General features: G+C 36.6%; 1 protein-coding gene across 2 annotated transcripts; it reads left to right on the top strand.

The window, feature by feature from the left end:
- Window positions 1-11,549: 11,549 nt before the first annotated feature.
- On the top strand, window positions 11,550-26,150 carry LOC126951170 (hyaluronidase-4-like). 2 transcript variants are annotated; one of them, XM_050785062.1, is made up of 4 exons: window positions 11,550-11,718; window positions 12,372-13,323; window positions 17,928-18,017; window positions 25,624-26,150. In XM_050785062.1, exons 2-4 carry the CDS (start codon window positions 12,403-12,405, stop codon window positions 26,062-26,064), a joined length of 1,452 nt encoding a protein of 483 aa, XP_050641019.1. In that variant the 5' UTR covers window positions 11,550-11,718; window positions 12,372-12,402; the 3' UTR covers window positions 26,065-26,150. The 2 variants fall into 2 exon arrangements, with proteins under 2 accessions (XP_050641019.1, XP_050641020.1); XM_050785063.1 differs by lacking the exon at window positions 17,928-18,017.
- The last annotated feature ends 242 nt before the right edge of the window (window positions 26,151-26,392 follow it).

Genomic DNA, 26,392 nt, shown 5'->3' with positions numbered 1-26,392 from the left:
ATTAAATTAAATTAAAATTTAAAAATACAAAAACCTATTCTTATTTCTAAATTTTTATATATATTAATTTACATATTATATATACATAATTTATATTATATTATATTGAGGCTGGGCACAGTGGCACATACCTGTACTCCCAGCACTTTGGAAGGCTGAGGCATGTGAATCTCCTGAAGTCAGGAGTTCAAGACCAGCCTGGGCAACATGGTAAAACCCCATCTCTCTACTAAACATAAAAAATATATATATTTAAATGTTAGCAACATTTTGCTAACATTTTTGTTAATAATTTTTCATTTACTCATTTCGGTTCCATGTTTTTTGTTCTTTTGTTCTTTTTATCACACATGTTTTTCTACCAAGGAATGACTGCATTTTAAACAAGGTCTCTTATTTACTTCAATTCCAATATGAATTTTTGTTTGAATACATTATTTGGTACATGAAATCACTATTAATTAAAAATAGAAGTCTTGCCTGGGCTTGGTGGCTCACACCTATAATTCCAGCACTTGGAGGCTGAGGTGGGCCGATTGCTGGAGCGCAGGAGTTTGAGACCCACCTGGGCAACATGGTGAAACCCCGTCTCTACTAAAAATACAAAGAATCAACCAGGCATAGTGACACGCCTGTAGTTTCAGCTATTGGAGGTGGGGCTGAGGTGGAAGGATCGCTTTAACTGGGGAAGTGGAGGTTGCACTGAGCCGAGATCACGCCACTGCACTCCAGCTTGGGCAACAGAGACTCTGTCTCAAAATTAAAAAAAAAATAAAAAAAATAAAAAAATAGAAGTTTTTCTTTTGGTAGCTAAAATATCAAATAAGTATATCATCTTCTATGATTTAATTAGAATGCAATCACTTCATTTTCTTGCATCTTTAACAATTCCATCTAGTGTAATAGCCATTTAAAATCTCAATGTAATTTATTTCTCTCTCTCTCTCTCTTTTTTTTTTTTTTTGTCTTTTGATTTTTGTTTTTAGAAGCAGTCTAGCTCTGTCGCCCAGTCTGGAGTGCAGTGGTCTGATCTCGTCTCACTGCAACCTCTGCCTCCCGGGTTCAAGCGATTCTCGTGGCTCAGCCTCCCCAGTAGCTGGGATTACAGGCACGTGTCCCCACGCTGGCTAATTTTTTTTTGTATTTTTAGCAGAGATGGGGTTTTACTGTGTTGCCCAGATTGGTCTTGAGCTCCTGACCTCGGGAGAGCCACCTGCCTTGGCCTCCCAAAGTGCTGGGCTTACAGGCATGAACCACTGTGCCCAGCCTCAATATAATTTCAAAATAAAATTTATTTTATTTGGTACATGAAATCACTATTAATTAAAAATGAAAGTTTTGCCCAGCCTTGGTGGCTCACGTCTGTAATCCCAGCACTTTTGGAGACCGAGGTGGGCTGATTGCTTGAGCGGAGGAGTTCGAGAACCACCTGGGCAACGTGGTGAAACCCTGTCTCTACTAAAAATACAAAGAATTACCAATGAGAATATGGTCAATTTAGGCATTATTCATATTATTTCTGATTCACTTTTGGTTTTCTTATTGAGGCACTTAAATAAATCTTGTTAAATCTACTAAAAATGTTTTAAAATGATTGTCTTTTAAATTTATGTAGAATTGAGTGGGAGTGGGAATAGCATTGAGTTATTAATCCAGAAAATGAATACTGATCTGTTTTCTATCCATGTACTTTAATATTCGCTCAAAAATAGGTAAACTATTTTAAGGTACTCATTAACTTAAACCGTAAATTGCCTGAGGCTTTTTCTCTCATGAGGAGAACGGATGAAAAAGTGAAAATTGACTTATTGAAGATGACTTAAATTCTAAAGTTAAATTTAAAAAATACAAAAACCTACTCTTATTTCTAAGCAGTTAAAACGTTCTCTACAAAAAATAAGGTAAGTAAATGTATCTTATTTATTTGATTTCATCAATTTCATTTCGTTTGATTTTATAATCTTTTTTCAGTATCCTCATCCTCCATTTTGTAGGCTAAGTAGAAGTTATTATGAAACTTCTATTTTCAGTATTATACATCTCTTGAGTCTACCGTTGCTACATATTTAGGCTGCTCATATAATTTTTTGTCTAAATTGGGACAGTTTGGGGATTAAAATGTGCACTACTAATTATCACACGAGGGCAACAGGTGTAAATTGTGATTCTCCCCAGCAAACCAGACTGCCTGGTCAACTATAAACAGGTGTGAGGGGAGTGCATTTTTTTCCCCCATGGTTTTTGGTCCTAGAGGGTAGAGAATTTCTAGAATAGTATGGAAAACACTTTTATCTTTTCTTGTCTTTTCTCTTATTCCTCTCCAGGGGAGGAGGAGTGACTTTTCTGATTGATGAGTTTATGAGAAGAAACTGAACATATAATCTCCAAGTACAACTATTGCCAAAGTAACCAATGTAATGCCTGATGCTTCCAAAAAGAAAGATTTCCCCAGATACTTGTTGCAGACGTTTCTGATATTATATGAAAAGGTTTTTTTTTGCTTCATATTCTAACTTAAATGTCCATTTGGACTTTTGGAAAGTTAAATTTAAACGTACCCCTTTCCTCACCATAGTCCCCTCTACTGTAAATCTTTTAATAATCTTCCGATAGGATGATCTTTTTAAAGGAGAGCTTTCATCTCATTTTTCCATATCAAGGATGACTTCTCTGTTCCTGACAATCCTCTATTCAACTTTTAATAAATCAAGATAATTTGATTTAAATGGAACTTATGCCTTTTGGCACACATCAGCAATGCTTGTATTAGACAACAAATGAAGTTCCATTTACTTTGTCTTGTGTATTCTTTGGCTACATTTATTATTAATATAAATTTAAATATCTAACCCACATTGTAGATCCCAAGTTGGGAAATTTTTGTTTGTTCTTTTTTCTTTTGAAGACTTCCCTACAAAAGAATACAGCCTGGGTATATGTTACTTTTTAACACCCTATAAATCTTTTTATGGCACTGAATCTTAAATTTTAAAGACAGAAACAAAAGATACTAAAGGAAAAGCTAAGTATTAACAAATACTTTCAACTGCTTGTAAAAATAAGACAGCTTAATAAATAATTTTTAAGAGATGTAGTACCATTTCAAATAGGATACATATTTTAAGATTATGAAACATATGCAATTGTATACTACTATATTACACTACTGTGTAAGGTCAACCTTATGTCTTAAAATCTGTCATGAGTGACCTTGCTGGTGTCTCAGGACTGAAAGACACTAGCCTCCATATACCTGATTATTTACTACAATTCTAAATCTGGTGTTGTTCTATTCCCTTAGCCTTTCAGGAGTAAATTCAGTTAAGTACCACAAAGTTGAGAGGCTGTACCATCCAAGCATTCCCTTCTTGAGAAATAATCCTCTCTCTACTCTAGCTGAAGGATCTCTAGGGAGAGATAAAGAGGCCACAGACTCCATTGGCATGGTGGCATGCATCTCTAGTCCTAGCTACTTGGAAGGCTGAGATAGGAGGATTGCTTTAGTCCAAGAGTTTGAGGCCAGCCTGGGCAATGTCTCTAAAAAGTAAAATAAAATTTTAAAAAATTTTTAAGAAGGGGGCCACAGAGCCATCATTTGAGTGTAAAAAAGAATGCCACCTTCACTAGACTGATTTACTCATAAACCCCTTCAATATTTTAATACTTGTATACTGATGTCTTTAATCAGCATCTAATTGCTTCAGCAAAGTTGCCTTTTCTTGGTTTTCATCTTCCACAGCTTGCCTTCCTTAAATGCTTGTGTTCCTTATCTTTAGGTACACTGTACTGTCCTTCCAATTCTCTCAAGACTGTTTTTCCTTTTATTATTGGACATTTTCCTTTTTCAATTTAAATGTAGGTGATTCTCAAAATTCTATCTCATCTCTGCTTTGTAGATATTTTCCTCCTTTGCATCAACCATCACTTCAACACAGAAGATGCCCAATTTTATACTTCTAGAAAAATTCCTAACTGCCTGCAGCAGATCTACATGTGAAGATATGTACACCCGCAAATCAGTGTCTGTTACCATTTGTACATGCTCTTTGTCTTTCTGCTTCTGCATCTTTCCTCTTGCCATTTCCTCCATCTGTAGTCCCTTTGCAATTTCAGCTTGTTGAAATTCTGCTTGTGTTTCAAGCCTTAAATACCACCTCCAGCTTAAAGTTTATCCAGATCTTTTAAACCACATTTGATAGCTCCACGTTTTGAACTCACATGGCATTCTGGGTATGTCTAGCTTATGGAACGGATTTTACTCCACATAATATATAGGTTATCTATATAATTGTCTTATCCTCATACTAGAGTTCGCAATTTACTCCCACAATACTATATATGCTAAGAAAATGTAGCTTTTCTCCCCTCTCTAACAAAGCTGATTATTCTCACAAGCCGCCACCCAACCTATGTGAATAAACACAGTAGCAAATGGCATATATAGTGTGAAGTATATGGTGGGTGTGGTTATGCACATATGTTTCTTGACTTTACCCACCATTGGGGATTACTGATTCACAGGTGTAACAATACTACAAATTCCAGTGCTCTGAGACCCCTCATATGGAAGTCTGGCCTTTTGCCCTGATTGTCCTCTTCAGTTTTCATCTTGAAGAGTCCTAGAGGAAGGGAGGGAAAAGATTCTCATTTAATCAACACTTTAGGGTATACAGGAAAAAGATTACTTTTTGAGTAATAAGAATAAAATTAATCTTAATTTTGTGTATATTTTTCAGTATTTTGTGCAATGATCATTAATTTTGTAACAGCTAATTTAAAAAAAGAAAAAGTTAGCACTCATGCTATTCTCCTTGGTATTTTAAATAGGACGTATATGTTTCCTTCCTTCCCGTTCCCATCACATACATTACCACACATACATTCCATGTGTGCACACACACACATGGCCCCCACACATTAGACTTTGAACTTCTTAGGCAGGATTTTGTGTCCATCTTTAGCATCAAACACTGTGCCATGAATGTGGTGGTGAACTTTGCTGATACTTACTGAGTTGAATCTGAATGTTAGATTCTCTACAAACCTTGGAACCTTGTCTATAGATTAGACATTATTCCACAGTTATTTCACAGGAAGTCCTTCAGTAGATCTCTTTATATCAATGAATTCTTATTGAACATTTTAAAATTTTCATCTTAAGCACAATGATTCCACAAGTTGTAAATGTAACCTATTCTCACTTCCAGATGTGGAGGTGGGGTCTCCTAAGCAGGATCTCAGAGATAAGCCCTTCCTTAATTACTAGTCTGTCTTCCCCAGGGGATTTGGAAAGGTTAAATTAGTGTAAATCAAGAGATTATGCTATGTAGTGAAGGGTAAGGGTGAAAAAGTTGTAAGTCCATTTATTTAGGTTTCCTATAATATAATCTCAATAAAGATGAATAACTTTCCCCTGTAGAAGTCTTGCACAAGTTTTGAATCTTCTTTTTTCTTCTCTTCAATTATTCTGGTGAGTAGAAATACTTCTGACTTTCATATATTACTCATATCCAACAATCTGTTCACCTCTCCTATTATTTCATGTGATTTGTAGATTCTTTTGAATTTTTGCATAAGCAATAATGTTGTTGGATATGAATTTTAATCTTTTCCTTTCCAATTCTTATGTCTTTAAATGAAGGAAGGTATAAATGGAATTATATTAATGTAAAGTTATTACATTTTTGAAATGTGGAGTGTAAAACGTGAAGGGGGAAGTGAGAATTGAAAAGTGGAAAGTAGAAAGTGATAGGTATGAAATGTAAAGTGTGAATAACAGTAATACTGAAGCTAGGTAGACATTGATAATTTAAGTTACATTATGAGTCCCAGAACAACCACTGACAGCATAATAAAAAAGAAATAGAACGATGGAGGCAGTAGATAAAGTGAAAGAGCAAGAAAGGCATGAGTTTTTTTTAGAAAAAAGAGAAGACACAAAGTGGAAATAAGTAGTAAGATCATAGACACAAAATCCACTGTACTAATTGTTACATTATGCAATAGAATTATTATATTACATAAACACACCAGTTAAAAGACAGACATTGCAGTAAAATAATCAGCAGACTTTTTGGTAGAAATGACTAGTCTATTTTAAAATATAGGCCGGGCATGGTGGCAGGCACCTGTAATCCCAGCTACTTGGGAGAGTGACGCAGGAGAATCACTTGAACCTGGGAGGTGAAGGTTGCAGTGAGGCAAGATTGCGCCGTTGCACTCCAGCCTGGGTGACAACAGTGAGACTCCATCCGAAAAAAAATTAAAATAAAAATAAATAAATAAACAAATAAATAAAATGTGTATGGAAATGGAAAGGATTTGCTTTTTTGTATCAAGTCTGCTTTAACCAATAGTTCTCTTCTTTTTCTTTTCATGAAAGCTACTACTATTCTTTGAGAAAACTAAAACCATAAATAATCTGCAGGTTTGAAAAAAATTGATTGATGCTGGATATTATCATTAGAGCTCAACATTCCTTTTTTAAAAAAAAATTTAGCTTAATTTTATTTTTACTTTTTTTTCTTTTCTTTTTTTTTTTTTTTGAGATGGTGTCTCACTCTGTTGCCCAGGCTAGAGTGCAGTGGCACAGTCTCAACTCACTGCAACCTCTGCCTCCCTGGTTCAAGCGATTCTCCTGCCTCAGGCTCCTGAGTAGCTGGGATTACAGGTGTGTGCCCCCACACCCAGTTAATTTTTGTATTTTAGTAGAGATGGGTTTTCACCATGTTGGTCAGGCTGGTCTTGAACTCCTGACCTTAGGTGATCCACCTGCCTCGGCCTCTCAAGGTGCTGGGATTACAGGCGTGAGCCACTGCACCTGGCTTATTTTTTATATATTTTTAAAGACAGGGTCTCATTCTGTCATCCAGGCTGGAATGCTATGACATAATCATAGTTCACTGTAGCCTCAAACTCCCAGACTCAAGTGATCCTCCTGCCTTAGCCTTCTGAATAGCTGAGACTACAAGTGCATGCCACCGCATCCAGCTAATTATTATTATTATTATTAATTTTTTTTTTGTAGAGACAGGCTCCCACTGTGTTTCCCAAGATGGTCTCAACCTCTTGGGCTCAAGCAATCCTCCCACCTCGGCCCCCTAAAGTGGTGTGATTGATTACAGGTGTGAGCTACTATGCCCGGCCAGGGCTTAAGCTTTCATGCAAACAAGACCCTCCATGAAAGAAATTCTCGTCTTTGCCTGGAATGCTCCATAACACATTACAAAGGGCTTTATGGTATACATATATATATGTGTGTGTGTATATATATGTGTGTGTATATATATGTGTGTGTATACATATGTGTGTGTATATATATACCTTTGTTGATTAAAAGTTGTTGCAAACTCCAATGTGATTTTTTTTTTTATTGGGTCCTAGGTTTAACAATGTTTTATCATAATGAACTTAGTGATTGATGATTTCATAGTACATAAGAATGTATTTCCCTGATAAAACTTGCTATTCTTGAGTGGAAAGAATGAAGTTCCCAGTTGCACAGGAATATGGACACACACACACACACACACACATATGTACGCACGCACACATATTTTATATATATTATCACGTGTGTATATGTGTGTGTGTGTGTGTATTTTCTGGTTTAGACCATCTCAATAGGTTCACATTTCAGTTGCAGAAAATGTATAAAGAAAAGAAAGCATGGTAAAACCTCATGCTCATTTTGGACACTGTCCTTGGCAGAACTGAAAAGAGACCTCATAGAACTCTGAAAGATCTAGAGAGAAAGTTGATGCCCTTTCTCTCTAGATCTTCCTACTACAGAATGTCTAAGATACCAATGGTCATAGTCTTTTCAGGCTGCTATAACAAAAATATCTTAAACTGGGTGGCTTAAACAACAGAAATGTATTTCTCACAGTTCTGGAGACTAGGAAGTCCACAGTCAAGGTCCCAATAGGTTTGGTGTCTGGTGAGGGCCTGCTCCTCGGTTCATAGATGGCACCTTTTCACTGTCTCCTTACGTGGTGGAAGGGGTAAGGCCATTCTCTGGGGCCTTTGTAATAAGGGAACTAATCCTATTTATGAGGGCAGAGCCTTCCAAATCATCTCCCAAAGGCCCACTTGTTAATATAATCACATTGGAGATTAGGTTTCAACATATGATTCTGAGGGTACACCAACATTAAGACCATAGCACCACTGACAAGAAGGAGGATATAATTGAAACCGATTATTCATCTTCCTTGAGGAATCCATCAGAACTCATTCCATCATGCCTTTTACACAAGAAGCCCAAATTCCCAGGTTATTATTCATCTTTTGTGTGCTCTGCTTTACACCCTCTAATGGAGCCAAGATCATGCCACCCCCTGACCTTGAAAACCTGTTCATATATTCTTTGTAACTTAAAATCTCCAGTCAAGAGAATCCCGTAGATCAAATACATCTTCTCTGAGTCTTCTCTGTATTTTCTTGCTATAATAGAAAACTGGTTGTCCTCCAAGTGCACTGCTTCCCTTGCAGCATTCTTTCTTTTTTTTTTTTTTTTTTTTTTTTTTTGAGACAGGGTCTCACTCCATTGTCCAGGCTGTAGTACTGTGGCATGATCTTGGCTCACTTCAACCTCCACTTCCTGGGCTCTAGTGATCTTCCTACCTCAGCCTCCCGAGTAGCTGGGACTACAGGCATGCACCATCATGCCTGGCTAATATTTGTATTTTTTTTTGTAGAGACAAGGTTTCGCCTTGTTGCCCAGGTTGGTTTAGAATTCCTGGCCTCCAGCAATCTGCCCCCTTCGGCCTCCTAAAGTGCTAGTATTACATGTGTAAGCCACTGTGCCCAGCATTTGCAACATTCTTTCTTGCATTAAGTACATTTATATCATTGCAGCCATCACCACCATCCATCTCTAGGACCTTTTCTTCTGCATCTCTCTTACCTGCTAGTTGTGTTCTCTCTCACCTGTCACATCCTATTGGACAGGGAGGGAGCAAGTGTCCCTCCCGTTAACAATTTATTGAACAACCCCAGCTTATTGAAGCGTATGCCATCAGATCAAACTGAACAGCAGACCAAACCCCTCAAAGTTATGTCACCTACAGATCCTTAGTCTCAACAACCAGATTTTATCACTTTGGTCACTAATTAAGTTTATAAAGTTAAATTCAAAGTTTAGTAAAAGTTAACTCTTTTTTCATTCTTCTGGATTAAATCTGATGGAAGAAAATATGCCAGGAAAAAAGACAAGGTGTGTTTCACTTCTCTATCCCTTGCCAAGTACTTTTTCCAAATACTAGGTTGCTTCTGGTTCCTGCATGGTTGAAGTGTGGGTATCAGTGGCTGCAAGAGAAGCAGAAAATGTTTACTTGACAGGTGTCAATCTGAAATTGGCTCTTTAAAGCTGACTTTCTTCTTGTGAGGGGTTTCATGGCAAAATGAATGAAAAAGTTGAAAGACAACAAGAAACTGGAAAAAAAAAAACACGTTACTTCATATTATAGTATTTGGTGGAATTACCATAATATAGTTCACAGTATATTTAAGAAACTTCTTGTTGATCACATAGATATTGTTTTTAGGATTTTCTATTACAAACATAGTAGCAGTGAATGCAATTGTATCTATAACATTTTTCATTCAAATAGACTTTACTTTTTAGAGCACTTTTAGGTTCCTAGCAAAACTGTGCAGAAAGCAGAGACACTTGTCACATACGCTCTTCTCCCTGACATCACAACCTTCCCTGCTATTGACATCCCCACCAGAGTGGTACATTGGTTATAGCTGATGATATGGACATTTGTTATAACTGATACATGGAAATGTTCTTATTATCCAATGTCTATAGTTTACATTAGGGTTCACTCTCTGTGTTGTGCATTCTATGGCTTTTGACAAATATATAATGGCATGTATCTACCTTTAAAGTATTACACAAAATAGTTTCACTGCTCTCCAAATCCACCATGTTCCACCTATTCATCTGTCCTTCTCCCCAACCCTTGGCAACCACTAATTTTTTTTATTGTCTCCATATTTTTTCTTTTCCAGAATGTCATATATAGTTGGAGACAAAGAGTCTCACTCTATCACCCAGGCTGGAGTGCAGTGGCACAATCTCAGCTCACTGCAACCTCTGCCTGCCAGGTTCAAGTGATTCTCTTGCCTCAGCCTCCTGTAGCTGTGATTACAGGTGCACACCACCACATGTGGCTAATTTTTGTATTTTTAGAAGAGACGGGGTTTCACCATGTTGGCCAGGCTGGTCTCAAACTCCTGACCTCATGATCTGCCTGCCTTGGCCTCCCTAAGTGCTGAGAATACAGGCATGAGCCACTGCATCTGGCTGGTATCTATACCTTTTTACAATGTGTAAAATTATGTTGCTTTCTCCACTGGTTCGCTAGACCTAGCTACTTGCCTGAAACATATCAGATTTGTTGAATAAACATTCAAGTGTATGTATGTATGTATATATGTATGTATTAGTATATATATTTTATAAGTGGAAAAATGTAGATCTAGTTTTATACCTTGAATAATAGAAATGGCTAGAAAAACATAAAATCTCAGTAAGTAGCATGTAGAAAGAATTCATTATATTTAAAAATGCATACAATTATAATGCATATTTTTGTTACTGTAGTAGAAGTTTGTTATAAAATGTAGACTAGGAACCAAAATAATGCCAAAATAATTTTTCCATAGGCTAGCTACAAAAATAGATGATTGTGTATCATTTATATACGCGGAAAACATAATGAAAACCTCCTAGAAGAGGAAATTTGTAACTGTATTTTACTAAAGCACGATATTTTGTATTTTTAGGCCCTTTGACTCTAAAAAATTTATTGCGATATGACATTTTAAAAAGGTGTTTTTTTTCCCAAGGGTGTCAGTTTATTAGGCATATGTACCCAATGTGCAGTCATGACCAGAGGGAGGTAAAGAATAATATTTATGGAGAGTAGATATTCTTACGTTTTCCCTGAACAACAAATAAAGAATGAAGAAGATTTGCTTTTATATTTTTGTGGGTGAATGGGAGTCAAATTAAGATCTCATGATTGGAGAAGAGTGATGGGAGAGAAACCATCTCTGATAGCTTAGAGATTCATCTGGTGCTACAATACACACTCCACATGAAGGCAATCATCTCAGTAATATCCAGTTTATTTAAAAGAGTAAATTATTATTCACATTTGTCAACTTAAAAATTCAGTGTACAGAGAGCCTACGACTTACTCAAGTTTCTTTACAAACTTTGGATGCTATGTTGTGAGAGTTAGCGTACAATTTTGGTTGGTGTCTTTCCTGAATTTAGTACATTAAATGAAGACACCAAGAACTACATGAGAAACAATGTATGACTCTTAAAAAGAAACTGAGTTTAATTATATCAGAGAAAAATCTGTTTAAAATAAATTCCTTTATTTTAAAAAATCCATACGATAAGATAATTTTGATATATAACTGCAACCATATTGCTTTCAGGATGAGATCTTGTTGGCTGGAATGCATCAACTATTAGATAGTCCTTATATTCTGGGAAGATTCTTTGGCAGTTTTTGTCCCAACGGACTAGTTAGAGGGGCCTAAAGAGACAAGGTTTATTTAGGGTTTAACTGCTGAACATACAATCCAGTTTCTTTATAGGAAAACCACTGGAGTTAAAGAACTAATAGGATTTTAGGCTTGTTTATATATCTAAGAGAAGATGATAGCACCAAAATCCATAATCAACAAAGGGTAATTAAATTTCTACTTGTTTTTTTTTTTATTTCAGCCTATGCTGTTTCCAAGGGTAACTGCTCTCTGTTTTAAAAACAAACATTGAGGCCAGTGCATTTTAAATTGCATGTAAAGTATTACTGTTAGTACAGTTAGTTATTTCTTTTTGTTCTATTTAATATTAGTTAAAATTCCAATATTTGTTAATTTTCAAGTGGGCATGTTCTTGGAGTCACTTTGCGAGTAATCAATAAGGAGATATGACAATCCATTCAGCCTTTCTTTTCTAGTTCCTCTTACACCCAGCAAAGGCTTGTCAGTACAAGAAGGTTTGGTTAGCGTACTCAGAATCGTAGGAAATTAAAACCAGAATGGCTAGCAGCTAGAGTTTGCGTAGCTGACGAATGTGTGAAACTTTTTATAGTTTTTATTGACTAGATTTTTTTTCACATTTCAAGTGAAAAAAAAAAAAAGCCCCACTCATCCTCCCTTGTTGCGATGAAACTACATTGGCCTATAATATCCATATATAGACTATAATATCTATATTGGCCTAGATGTTAATAAAACCTGAAAGGTATTTTAAAATATTTGGTCTATTCACTGTATACCACAAAACTTAAGGGACATTTGACTCCATTATGTATGATATTTTGCTTATTATTTTTAAGGAGACTGCTGTAATGCTGAAAACCTCAAGCCATGTGTAACCCATGGGTGGCGTGGTTAGGAGTGCTGCCACTCTTCATCCTGTTAACTCAGGCAGCCCTCAAACCAGCAATGCCTCCGGTGATCGACAGCCAGCCTTTCAGCATTTTCTGGGCAGCCCCAACAATGTACTGTATGCCTTTCTTCAACGTGAATATGAATCTTCAAGTATTTAACATTATATCAAATCCTTTAGAGACTCAGAGTGGGTCAAAAATTGCCATAATTTATCCAAACGAATTAGGGTATTACCCTTACTTCTCTCAAGATGGAAAATCCTTTAATGGAGGAATACCGCAGAACGTGAGCCTTTCTGAACATCTTAGGAAAGCTGCTGATGACATCGGAGAAGCAGTCCCTTGGTGGAGATCAGAAGGACTTGTTGTTATTGACTGGGAAAGTTGGAAACCCCAATGGGATAGAAATCGGGGCAGCCGAATAATATATAACAACCACTCTTTAGCCTTCACTAGAAACCATCATCCTTATTGGTCAGAAATGAAAGTGGAAACAGTTGCCCGAGAGGAATTTGAAAAAGCTGGAAAAAATTTCATGAACGTTACTCTCACATTGGCTTTAGAAATGAGACCAAAATGTTTATGGGGCTTTTATCTCTACCCAGACTGCTACAATTATGATTACAGAATAAATCCAGAGACGTACACAGGTAATTGTCCGAATGATGAAATTCTCCGCAATGACCAACTCCTGTGGCTGTGGGAGAAAAGCGCAGCGCTTTATCCTTCAATATATTTGGATAAAATTCTGAAGTCAAGCTTAAATGCTTTGAAATTTGTTCACTATCGGGTGAGAGAAGCCATGAGGATTGCTGAAATGGCTAGACATGACTATGTTTTGCCGGTTTTTATTTTTTCCAGACCATTTTATTTGCATAGTACTGAAGCTCTATCACAGGTAAGGAAAAGCAGTCACTCACATTTTTTTTTTTAAATGGAAATTTTGTAGAATAACTATATAAAGCCTCCACATAAATGTTTTAGGATATTTATTTTCCCTTAGCAACACAATCTTATTCTCTTTTAAGCATGTATATTTCTTCAAATGTCAACTCAGCGCTGAAAAATGTCACTGACAATTAGATGTGCACTTAACACTTTTGGATAATGATTCTTACCAGCTTAGCATTCACAGGAGTTTCCTACAGAACAGATGTTAAACTTGATTTAAATAATGTAACAGATAGAGTAATTTTAACCAGAGAGAAATTTTAGAACTAACTTATTTTTTATTTTGTGTTTGAGAAGGAGTCTCGCTCTGTCGCCCAGGCTGGAGTGCAGTGGCGCTATCTGGGCTCACTGCAAGCTCCGCCTCCCAGGTTCACGCCATTCTCCTGCCTCAGCCTTCGGAGTAGCTGGGACTTCAGGCAACCGCCACCATGCCCAGCTATTTTTTTTTTGTATTTTTAGTAGAAACAGGGTTTCACCATATTAGCCAGGATTGTCTCGATCTCCTGATCCCGTGATCTGCCCGCCTCAGCCTCCCAAAGTGCTGGGATTACAGGGGTGAGCCACCACAGCCGGCCTAGAACGAACTTCTTAATATGAAAAGGCAATTTTCCAAATCAAAAACGTACAACATAGAGCTCGGGGTAAATTATTAACCAGCTACATTTCTCATTATATTGCATTTGTATGTTTTAATTAGCTAGGCTAACTGAAAAAATTACATAGATTCTCTTGATTTTGTCTTTAAGAGTCTACAGTGCAATCGAGTGGTTATTGTCAAGGCATTAAAACTGGTTTATATAAGGAGACAGATACTGTCTTTAGACTGAACACAAAGCTGGAAGCCTACAGATGTGGGGATGAGCTTGTTTAGAAGATAATAAGTTTGAAGACATGGCAAGTGTTCAAACTTGAACTAGATTGTCACATAGGACATTATCGTAAGGATTCAATCATTGGATGGGTGGCTAGATAAGAAAACCTTCAAATCTCCATCCACACCTGACAGCCAACAATTCTTTATGGCAGTACCCAACACAGAAGCAAAGCTGTTGTATAGACAATACACAGCTTTCGTAGACCACTTAGGTTTGAGATATGGCCATTTAAAACCATTGAAAAGCAGTAGCAATTCTTCCTAAATATTTCAGAATAAAATCCAAATATTATTAATTAGACTTGACATTGCAGGATTACTCAGTATCATTCAATAAATTTAGAAGGAAAAGAATCATAGCATTATGACAAAAATTTGGAAGAATCTCATGGGCACTTAACCCATCTCCTACCTAAATAAAAACCCTTTCTCATCCTGCCTCTACTTTAACACTTTTTGATGGGGGCGCTTCTTACATTAGAAGGAAAACTGCCGTCTGGGGGAAATATTAATTCCTAGAAAGTTTTTGAGTATATTTAATCTACTTTGCCTCCAATAACTTCATACCACTAGTTCTAATTCTACCTTCTGGTGCAACATAGAATACATCAAATCCTTCTTTCAAAAGCCAGTTGTCCAGGTATTTTAGGATATCAGTCATGCCTACCAAAGTCTTCTTGCTAAGATATTCCTCAAGTGATGCCAGCTTTCTCAAATCATTTTACGTTCTTAAATCCTTTTCAGAAAAAAACCTGAGTTATATTTATTCATTCAGAAATTCTTGAGTGCCTACATTGTGTCAGGAATTACATGTTATTAGTAATAACAGTAGAAAATAATAATAATTCATGCAGTCAAAGAGTTCACCTTGAGAGAAAACGGGAGAATGAGATGAGACACATTTTCATAAAAGCTTTTCATTGCTTTCCTATTTTTTGTGCTTTTAGGCTTTTTAATCTTTTTTATTTTTAATTTTTGTGGGTACATTAGACTTTTAAAGTAAATTATAGGTTAAGTATCACCTCTGAGCTCTACTTTAGACATCAATAGACTGCATTCTTCACTCACCAAAATATATAGAATCACCTGAGCATTATATTGAATTGTTTTAATGCTTTCCTATTGCCTTCCATGTATCACATATCAAAAAACAGTATGGGTTTTTCTCACCTTTTGTCTAAGTAACATAACTTTCCAATGCATGTTTTAAAAACCAGTTCTGGTTGGTATTTGCCTTCAGGAGTGTCTCAATTAAAATAAGTGACTACATTTAGGTTTAAGGAATGTGATACTAGTCAGTATAACGGAAGAAAGATTTCATTTCTTATTGTATTACTTAGACAAATTGCAGAACATAAATACCAGTATTGCTGAAACCTTCCTACCACGCAGGAAAGCTTACAGTGGTGTGACAATTGACTCATTGCAGTCTGTGAGCACTCCACCTTTGCACTGGATCTCTGACTCTCCATACCTTGTAGGGGAGAAAAGAATGCAGATTGCTCCATCTGTCATCCCCTTTATCTCCCATCTCTCCCTATTTCCTACTTCTTTGCTCTTGGCCTATATTCATTAGCATAACATCCTCAGTTTCTTATCTTGGTGAACTGTAATCTACATAGTCACCCAATTTGAAAGTCACTTGGCTGCCTCCCTTCTCCTCTTTCCATTATCCAATAGGTAACTAAAACTTACCCATCTTTATTTCCAAATAACTCTTCAATCTGTTCCCTCTGCTTTACAAGGACTGACACTACCTTTGTTGAGGCATCATCATTTCTCACCGAACTATTTCTATCACCTCCTAATTGGTGTTCCTGCCTGTACTATCTTGACCTTCCCCTCCAATGCATTCCTTTCTTTTTTTTGAGATGGAGTCTCGCTCTGTCACTCAGGCTGGAGTGCAATGGTGCGATCTCAGCTCACTGCAAGCTCCGCCTCCCTGGTTCCAGTGATTCTCCTGCCTCAGCCTCCCAAGTAGCTGGGATTACAGGCGTGTGCCACCACGCTGGCTAATGTTTGTATTTTTAGTAGAGATGGGGTTTCACGATGTTGATCAGGCTGGTCTCGAACTCCTGACCTCAGGTGATCCACCCATCTCAGCCTCCCAAAGTGTTGGGATTACCCACCATGCCGGGCCTCCAATGCATTCTTTATATGCAAAAAGAAAAAAGAATCAAAGTTGCAAGTATGTGTCTTTCCAGCACTAAATTTTTGCATTTATTTAGTTATTTGAGATGGAGTCTCACTCTGTCACCCAGGCTGGAGTTCAGTGGCAGGATCTTGGCTCACTGCAGCCTCTGCCTCCTGAATTCAGGAGACTCTCCTGCCTCAGCCTTCAAAGTAGCTGGGATTACAGGCAAGCACCACCATGACTGGCTATTTTTGTATTTTTAGTAAAGGTAGGGTTTCACCGTGTTGCCCAGCCTGGTCTCGAACTACTCACCTCAAGTGATCTGTCTGCCTTGGGCTTCCAAAGTGCTGAGATTACAGGCGTGAGCCACTGCGCCTGGCCAGTTGTCTTAACACTTTAAAACAGCATTTTTATGTTTGTATTTGGATTCTGTTTATACATAGAAATTCATATGTTCTTACTTACCAAATTCTGTACGCTTTACCACAAGGAAGTGCTGGGAGTTCTCCGGATGGACGGTGATTTTGCCTGGATCTGAGTCTCTGCTCTTATTCTCCCTTGTGGATATAAAACTCTGCTCTCTCTAGACTGTCTTGTGAATTCATACTCATTCTCAAGAGTCTACTGATTCTCATTCCCAAGAGTCATCTGAAATTTAACCTGTTCAAGGAAGCCTTCCCAGACTCTTCCATGAAGTATTAGGCACTTCTAATTTATATGTGCCTTGTGAGTACTACTAATATGAAAATTATCTTATTATATTGTAGTCACTTGTTTATATGTCTGTCTCAACCATTAGACTAAAAAGCATTCCTTCAAGAACAGGAATTGAAATCTATTTCACTTTTATATTCTCAGTGTTTAGAATATTGCCTGGAACATTGCAAATATTTCTCAAGTAAATGTAAGAATCCAAGGCAGTATCACCTTTTCCAATTCTTCTATAGTCTTTTGTTTTATTTTTTTGTATGATAGCTTTATTTAAAAGACATGCTTTTTTTCTGTGTATTAAAATTTATATTTTAATCAACACATACAATTGTAGTATGTATTTATCATATACAATATGTTTTGAGGTACATAGACATTGTAGAAAGGTTAAATCTAGCTAATTAACAAATTCATGACCTCACAGTTATTTTTAAGAACACTTAATATCCACTCTCTTAGCATTTTTCAAGACTACAATATATTGTCATTACCTATAGACACCATGCTATACAATAGATCTCTTGAAATTATTCCTCCTATCTAATTGTAATTATATGTTATTTAACCAACATCTCCTCAATCCCCTCTCCCTCCTAACCACCTCAGCCTCGGGTAATCACCATTCTACTCCCTACTTCCGTGAGATCAACTTTTTCAGATTCTATCTGAGATCATGCAGTATTTACCCTGTGGTATAGTCCTTTGTTTTAGAAACAAAGATATCGTTATTAATGTGTTCCTTTCCACAGTTGAGGGGTTTAGTCTTATTATTGCATTATCAGTGACAAAATTTGACTTGGTGGAAACTACTCCTGATACCTCTCTTTTCCAGGAGGACTTAGTGCATACAATTGGCGAAAGTGCTGCATTGGGGGCAGCGGGAGTAATATTGTGGGGAGGATATGAATATTCTGCTTCAAAGGTAAGCAATGATTTCTCTGTCAGCAACTTGAATACACTTTTGAGATTGGTTAAAAAAAAAATTTTTTTTTGCATCAGAGTCAAATGGTTGCTGATTATCTGCTTACATGACCTTAGTGAAATTCAAAAAGTACAGGCTCTAACATTGAGCATCTACTCCATACCAGCCATTGTGGTTAGTAGAAGGGTAGAAAGAGCGCAATCATTCTAATCAGGCAGCTAAGTGAGAAACTGATGTTTATGTCCTAGGGGTGTAATTTTGAGCATGTTAATTAACATTTCTGAGTCTCAGCTTCTCCAACTAAAAAACTGGACTAAAATAAAACCTCCTCTGCAGGATTTTGGTAGATTACATGGCATAATATATATGTGACAAACAAAAAATAATAAATTTTAAAAATGAAAAATTATTTCATTTGCACTAAGGAGGGCAGATGCTCCAAAAATGATAAATAATTTTTTCTTTCTTTTTTTTTTTTTTTTTTTTTTTGGTGAGACAGTCTCACTCTGTCACCCAGACTGGAGTGCAGTCGCGCAATTTCGGCTCACTGCAACCCCTGCCTCCCAGGTACAAGGGATTCTCGTGACTCAGCCTCTTGACTAGCTGGGACTACAGGCATGTGCCACCATGCCTGGCTTATTTTTTGTATTTTTAGTAGAGTCATGGTTTTGTTATGTTGGCCAGGCTGGTCTCAAACTCCTGGCCTCAAGCTATCAGCCCACCTCGGCCTCCTAAAGTCTTGGGATTACAGGCGTGAGCCACCGTACCCGGCCCCAAAATGATTATTTACTTTGCTGATTACCTGTTATAGAAATGCATGTGGGAGAAAAATCTATTTGTATATAAAGATTTATTAACAATCTACTCTGTTCTGGCTGGGCGCGTTGGCACACGCCTGTAATCCCAGCACTTTGGGAGGCGCAGGCGGGTGGATCACCTGAGGTCGGGAGTTTGCGACTAGCCTGACCAACATGGACAAACTCCGTCTCTACTAAATATACAAAATTAGCTGGGTATAGTGGCGCATGCCTGTAATCCCAGCTACTCAAGAGGCTGAGGCAGGAGAATCACTTGAACCCGGGAGGCAGAGGTCGCCCTGAGCCGAGATCACGCCATTGCGCTCTCAGTTTGGGCAACAAGAGTGAAACTCCATCTCAAAAAAAAAAAAAAAAAAAAATTAACAATCTATTCTGTTCTTTTGTTATAAGAATACTTAATATGAAATCTACCCTCTTAAATTTTGGATTGCTTAATACATTATTAACTATAGACACTATGTTGTACAGGAGATCTCTCGAACTTATTTATCTAGCGGAACTGAACTAGCATATCTCTAACTTATTTATCTAGCATAACTGAAAAGTTGCAACCTTTAAATAACAACTTCCCATTTCTCCCACCCTCAGCCCCTTACAACTATTACTGTATTCTCTGCTTCTACGAGTTTACTATTTTAGATACCTCCTAAGTACAATCATGTAGCATTTGTCCTTCTGTGACTGCCTTAGTTCACATAGAGTAATGCCCCCCCAGGTTCATCTGGTTGTTATAAAGGACATTATTTCCTTCTTTTTAAAAGGCTGACTACTATTTCATTGTATGTATATAGTGAATTATCTTTATTCATTTATCTGTCAACAGGCACTTGGATTGTTTCCATTTCTTGGCTATTGTGAATAGTGCTGCAATATACATGGGAATGCAGACATCTCTTTGAGATTGCAATTTCACTTCTTTTATATATCCAGAAGTGTATATGCATATATACTGAATCACATAGTAGTTATAGTTAGAATTTTTTGAGGAATTTCCATACTGTTTTCCATAGCTGTTGTACCATTTAACATTCCCATCAACAGGATTTGGGGGTTCCCACTTCTCTACAACTTCAACACTTGCTATCTTTTATTTTTTAAATTATACCCATCCTAACAGGTGTGAGGTGACAGCTCATTGTTTTGATTTATATTTCCCCGATAATTAATGATTTTGAGCATCTTTTCGTATACCTGTTAGCTCTTTGTATGTCTTCTTTGGAAAAATGTTTGTTCAGGTCCTTTGCTTAATTTTTGATTGGGTTATTTGGATTTTTTGCTGAGTCATAGAAGTTCCTTATATATTTTGGATATTGACCTCTATCAGATATATGGTTTGGAAATATTTCTACTATTCTATAGGTTATCTCTTCACACTGCTGTTTCTTTTGCTGTGCAAAAGCTTTTCAGTTTGATGCATCCCATTTGTCCATGTTTGTTTTTGTTGCCTGTCGTTTTGGTGTCATGTCTAAGAAATAATTGCCAAGACCAGTGTCAAGAAGCGTTCCCCGTGTGTTTTCTTTTAGGCATTTTAGAGTATTCGGTCTAATGTTAAGTAAGTCTTTAGTCCAGTTTGAATTGACTTTCGTGTGTGGTGTAAGATAGGGATCCAATTTCGTTTCTGGGCATACGGATATCTAGTTTTCCCAGCTCCATCTGTTGAAGAGACTATCTTTTCTCTGTTGTGTTCTTGGCACTCTTGTCAAACATCAGTTGATCATATATGTGTGGGTTTACTTCTGGCCTCTCTATTCTGTTCCTGTGACTTGTATATCTTCCTTTATACCAGTAACATAGTGTTTTATTTATTGTAGAATTGTAATGTATTTTTAAATGAGGAAATGTGAAGCCTCCAGTTTTGTTCTTTCTGAAGGTTACTTTGGCTCTTCTGGGCCTTTTGTGGTTCCATATAAAGTTTAGTTTTTTGTTTTCTATTTCTGTAAAAATTGCCATTGGGATTTTGATGGGGATAGCATCGAACTTGCAGATCACTTTGGGCAGTGTGGACATTTTAACAACATTAAGTTTTTCTGTCCATAAACATAAGTTATCTTTTATTTATGTCTCCTTTAACGCCTTTTATCAATATTATGTAGTTTTTGATGTACAAGTTTTTCACTTTTTTGGTTAAGTTTATTCCTAAGGATTTTATTATTTTTAATGGTATTGTAAATGGAATTGTTTTCTTAGTTTCCTTTTCAGATGGCTCACTATTAATGAATAGAAATTCAATTAATTTGTATATGTTGATTTTGTATACTGCAACCTTACTGAATTTCTTTATTACTTATGACATTTTTTTGTAGTTTTTAGGATTTTCTATATATAGAATTATATCATCTGCAACAAGGATAATTTTAAATTCAGATTCATTTTTATTTCTTGCTTAATTGCTCTAGCTGGGACTTCTAGTACTATGTTGAATAGAAGTGGTCAGAGTTGGCTGGATGAGATGGCTCATACCTATAATCCCAGTACTTTGGGAAGCTGAGGCAGGAAGGTTGCTTGAGGCCATGAGTTCAAACCCAGCCTGGGCAACATAATGAGACACCATCTCTACAAATAGTAAAAAAGAAAAAACTAGCCAGGTGTGTTGGTGTGTGCTTGTAGTCCTAGCTTCTCAGGAGGCTACAACAGGAGAATGACTTGAACCTAGGATTTCAAAGCTGTAATGGACTATGATTGTGCTACTGCACTTCAGCCTGGGTGACAGACTCCATCTCTTAAAGGAAAATAATTAAACTAAAATGAATAAAAGAGAAATGATTAGAGTGAGTATCCTTGTGTTATTTCTGATCTTAGAGAAAAAGCTTCAACTTTTCATCATTGACTATGATGTTAGCTATGAGCTGGTCATATATGGCCTTTATATGTTGTGATACATTCTTTCTATACCTATTGTTGTAAGAGTTTTTACTGTGAAGGGGTGTTAAATTTTTAAAAAATGCTTTTTCTGCATCTAGTAAGATGGTCATATGATTTTTATTTTTCTTACTGTTTATGTAGTATATCACATTTTTATAAATTATATGTAAAGTTCCTGTCTTTTTTTAACCACATTACCTATAAATGGTTTAACAGGTTTCTCCTAATTGAAGCATGTATTTGGGATGGTCTGATTAAATCCAAGCTGTCACATAGACAAAATTCTCTTTTAGATTCCTGATGTGAATCTTTAAATACAGATCATCTTTCCTTAGAGCAGCTGAAATAGTCATGGAATCACATCCAAAAGGCTGACAAATCCAACTCTAGAAGCAATAATTAAGGTTGATATAATCAAAACTTTCATAGTAAAATAGAAGAGGAGGTAGTGAGATGGAGAGACAATGGGTTATAAAGAATCTGGCTTTTCCCAAAGAGAGATCTGGCCTTTGTCCTTGGTTTCTGGGTGGTAATCTGGGAGTATCTTTGTTTAGGGTGGATATAATCACACCTAATAGTTTTATGATGAGGGCTGACCATGCCTCAAGAACCAACCATTTCACAAAGGGTGAAACAATGGGTAGATGCTTCAAGCTATGCATTATCAATGAATTGGAGACTGAGTTCAACCACTTAATCAATCAATCAATCATGACTCTTCTTTTTTTGATTAGTTAGGCTTGTCAGATATAAGTGTTTGATGGTTTTCTTTTTTTGAAGACCCACTCTTTATCAATTCAATTTTCTAATTCAAAAATTTATACTTTTATCTTTATTATTTCTTTTCATGAGATTGCTTTCTAAAAAATTATTTTTCTAAGTTCTTGAATTGAATGCTTGTTTAATTTATTATTTTATTCCTCTATGTTAAATAATCAAAGCTGTTGCAATAAAAAGTATTACTTTTGAATCTAGTATTAGCATGCTTTAAAATGTTAGGACATTTCTTTCAGATCCAAAGACAGAGTAGAGGATAAACTTCCACAAAAAGGTGCACATTTCTTTGGATAAAGATTTAAAATTAGAAGCTAATTTCAGAAATTTAGTGAACGCTCCAGATACACCGAAAGTCAAGAAAGTTTGCCATAATAGGTAGAATATCACTTGCTGGGTTCTAGGAAATTGGTGACCAGCTTCTGATAATAGACAGAGATAGGAAATGCACTGATTCAATGAAGCAGGTAGCCACTAAGGTGGAGCTTCTAAAAGTGGAAAAGTGACTGAGAAGATGCAGAAAGTTGAGGGAATAGGAAGCATAGAAAAAAGCTTAAGTGGAAAGCGTGCCACTCAGCACCCCATCAGCTACTAGTGCACACTGCTGTATAGCTGAATGGGAGTCCAGGTGAAAGCCAATGCCAAAATGCCTTGTTTCTGGTTTGATAATTGGATCACCCAGTAAACAAAAGCACTTATGACTAGGCATTGACATTGAAAATTACTTTGGATGTATTAACATATTTTAACATGTAGTATTCCAGTTGTTTTTATTTTTCTAATTAATTTGAAATTGTAATTTAAAAGATTTCCTTTTGGACCAAATTGCTACTTGGGAGGGTATTTTTAATCTGTAAAAAACTAGGATTTTTGTGTCTACTTCTTTTATTGTTGATTCCTATTTTACTTAATTATAGAGAGAAACATATATATGCTTACTGTATTTAGAACAGATTGTGTGAGACTAGTTGGGAGGCAATCATCCAGGCGAGAGCTATTAGTGACCTGAAACAGAATGGTAGCAAGGGTTGAATTCAGGATATATTTTGAAGGTAGACTGAAAAGTACTTGCTGATGGATTAACTGTAAGCGGGAAAAGGAGTGATGAATAACTCCAAGGTTTTGCTCCTGAGGCACTGGAAAGAGGAAGTTGGCTTATGCTGAGATGGGGAACTCTGGGAAGAGGGTCAGTAGATTATGTTGGAGTACGTTAAGTTTGAAATGCTTGTAAGACATCCAGGCAGAGATGTCAAGTAAGTAGGTGGGTACACAATCAATTCAGGCATAAGGTCTGGGTGATACATATTTGGGGATTGTATTTAAAGTAATGAGATGGGATGAGTTTATTCAGTGAAATAGTACAGCTATAGAAGAGAAGAGGTCTAAGATTTAAGCCAGGGGCACTCCAGTGTTAAATGTAGGAAAGATGAACAGGAGCCAGTAAAGAAGACTGAGAAGGAACATCTAGTGAGGTTGGGGACAAAACAGGGATGTGATCTTCTGGAAGCTAAGTGAAGAAGGTATTGCAAGGAGGACGGCTGTGACAGAACAGGGAATGCCCAAGTTGAAGTTGATTATATTTGCCAGTGTTCTATGTTGTCTTCGTTTGACTCCTCCTGACCTCTGTCTTTCTTGGTTGCTTTTTCGTCCTTCCTCTTTTTTCCTTCCCAGCCGCCCTTTTCTCTTCTTTCCTTTGCTTCAATTGTTTGATGTTTTATTTTACTGTGTCTTTCTTAGAAACCTCCTCAGATGCCTCAGACAAGGAGTCTTCTCCTGACTAAAAACAGCGTGTGTTTCTAAATATAGTATGAGACTGCCGCAGATTGAATGTATCTGTAACAAATAATATTGCTTACATGATCTTCAGAATTTACTATTGCCAAAGTGCTGGCCTTGTTCAACTACCTGTCAATTAAGAGCTTTATTCTGCCTTATGACTTTCAATTTGAATCTCCCAAATCTTTACCAGATGGAGTCACAGTTCTGGGGCCTCCTCTCACTGAGAAAATATCCCACTGTTCTAAGCTTAATTGGTTTTAAATTATGCATGAGTTTAAATATTGATAAAATAAATAATTAAATGCTAATAGAAAACTCAATTTATGTTACTAATTAATTTACTAGAATTTTTCCATGGTCCTACCTGTGTGGATCAAGGCAGACATTTATCAAGATTCCAGCCAGGCTCTTCTGGGTTAGCTGATAACATCATTTCAATTAGGTTTGCCCATCCTAACTGCACAATATGATCATTAATATACAGAAATGTGTCCTAAAGTTAAAGCCCAATTCTGTGGACACATCAATGAAATACCCAATGGTAGACTTGTGGGAAGACATTCTTACCTACTATCATTGGACCCTATATACAATGTACAAGTAACACTAGCATTTCGTGTAAATAATGATCTTTTATATTCTACGTCCTAAAAACTGACTGATGGACAAGTAAAGTATGTTATATTTATATTATGAAATACTGAACAGCAATTAAAATGAAATAATGCTACATGCATCAACATAAAAAATGGAAAATGTTAAGTTCAAAAAGCGAGTTGCAAAAATATCCTACATGATATATGTATGTAAATGATTAAAAAGCACAAAATAATACCCCCTCTTGTTCATAATTACACACACACACACACACACCCCTAGTAAAGTTATAAAAATGTGGATGAGAACTCATCAACTTTAGGAGAATTATCTCATTAGAGGTAGAGAAAAGAATAGGATGACTTGGTAGTTTTTGAAAAATCTGACCTAATGTTAAAATATATTGAGTATCAGCATTGAAAATGTTTCACAAGTGAAGTTAAATTTTAACAAACCATCCCCATATTAATGATATCTTTTAAAAGTATTACTACAAATATATCTTTACATTAAGGACCAGTCTCTACTGGGACACTGTGAGATCATCTTCACCTGGAAATGATATGAATTTGGTTGGTTCATAGTCTTCCCAATTGAAGGCATGGCTCATGCTCACATGACCCTATAAAGGCTTAGTCCCTCCTTTAAATAGCTAATCCACAGAAATGCTCTTCCTCCTCAGCCTTACCAAATGCAAAACTTCAGGCATTAATACTGCCTGGATAATGGAAGCACACTTTGAGAGTGCTTTAAGTAGATTTCTGTTTTTCCTACAGGAGAGCTGCTTATCTATGCAACAATCTATCCGAGGGCCTTTGGGCCGTTATGCTGTGAATGTGACATCGGCAGCCAAGCTCTGCAGTCAGAGTCTATGTAACAATCATGGAAGATGTATTCGAAAAACACCTGAGTCCTCCTTCTATCTGCATATGCCTGAAAGCAGTGGTAAGAAATATGTTCTAAACAAGAGTTTCAGATTCATCATTTCTGAACACAATAAACAGAAGACAATAACAGCCATGAAGAATGGATTTGTGTGTCACTGCTATTACGGCTGGCATGGACCATCTTGTCAGGATCACTCTTCAGATCTCCTAAGAGAGATGAATAAGGCTCCTACTGTTAACTTCAATTTATTAGTTTTTCTCAGTATGGCTTTTCCTGTGATCCTGCTAAAAATTTTTTTAGCCCTTACTACAATGCCAATTTTTCCTTGAAATACTAAACAGTAGCAAGTGTTGATTTTTTTCAACCTCAAACCTCTCCCAAAATATGTATTGACTTTAAAGTAAAAAATAAAAATAAAAAAGGTAGTCATTGATGCCATTCATTGAAATAGCAATTATTTACTGGGTGTTTACCTCATGCAAGGCAATAGGGAAAATAAATTGAATATACCTGCTCTCAGGGAGCTTAAATACTTGTGGGAAAATGAACAATGATAAATAAGCAATAACCAAGTCTGGACACCATAGCAATATCCCATCTCTACAAAAAATGTAAAAAATAGCTGAGTGTGGTGGTGTAGACTGTAGTCCCAGCTAC

This window comes from Macaca thibetana, chromosome 3, assembly GCF_024542745.1.
Source record: "Macaca thibetana thibetana isolate TM-01 chromosome 3, ASM2454274v1, whole genome shotgun sequence".
Classification (NCBI taxonomy): domain Eukaryota; kingdom Metazoa; phylum Chordata; class Mammalia; order Primates; family Cercopithecidae; genus Macaca; species Macaca thibetana.
The sequence above is the reverse complement of the archived record's forward strand: the minus strand, read 5'-3'. Positions and strand labels throughout refer to the sequence as shown.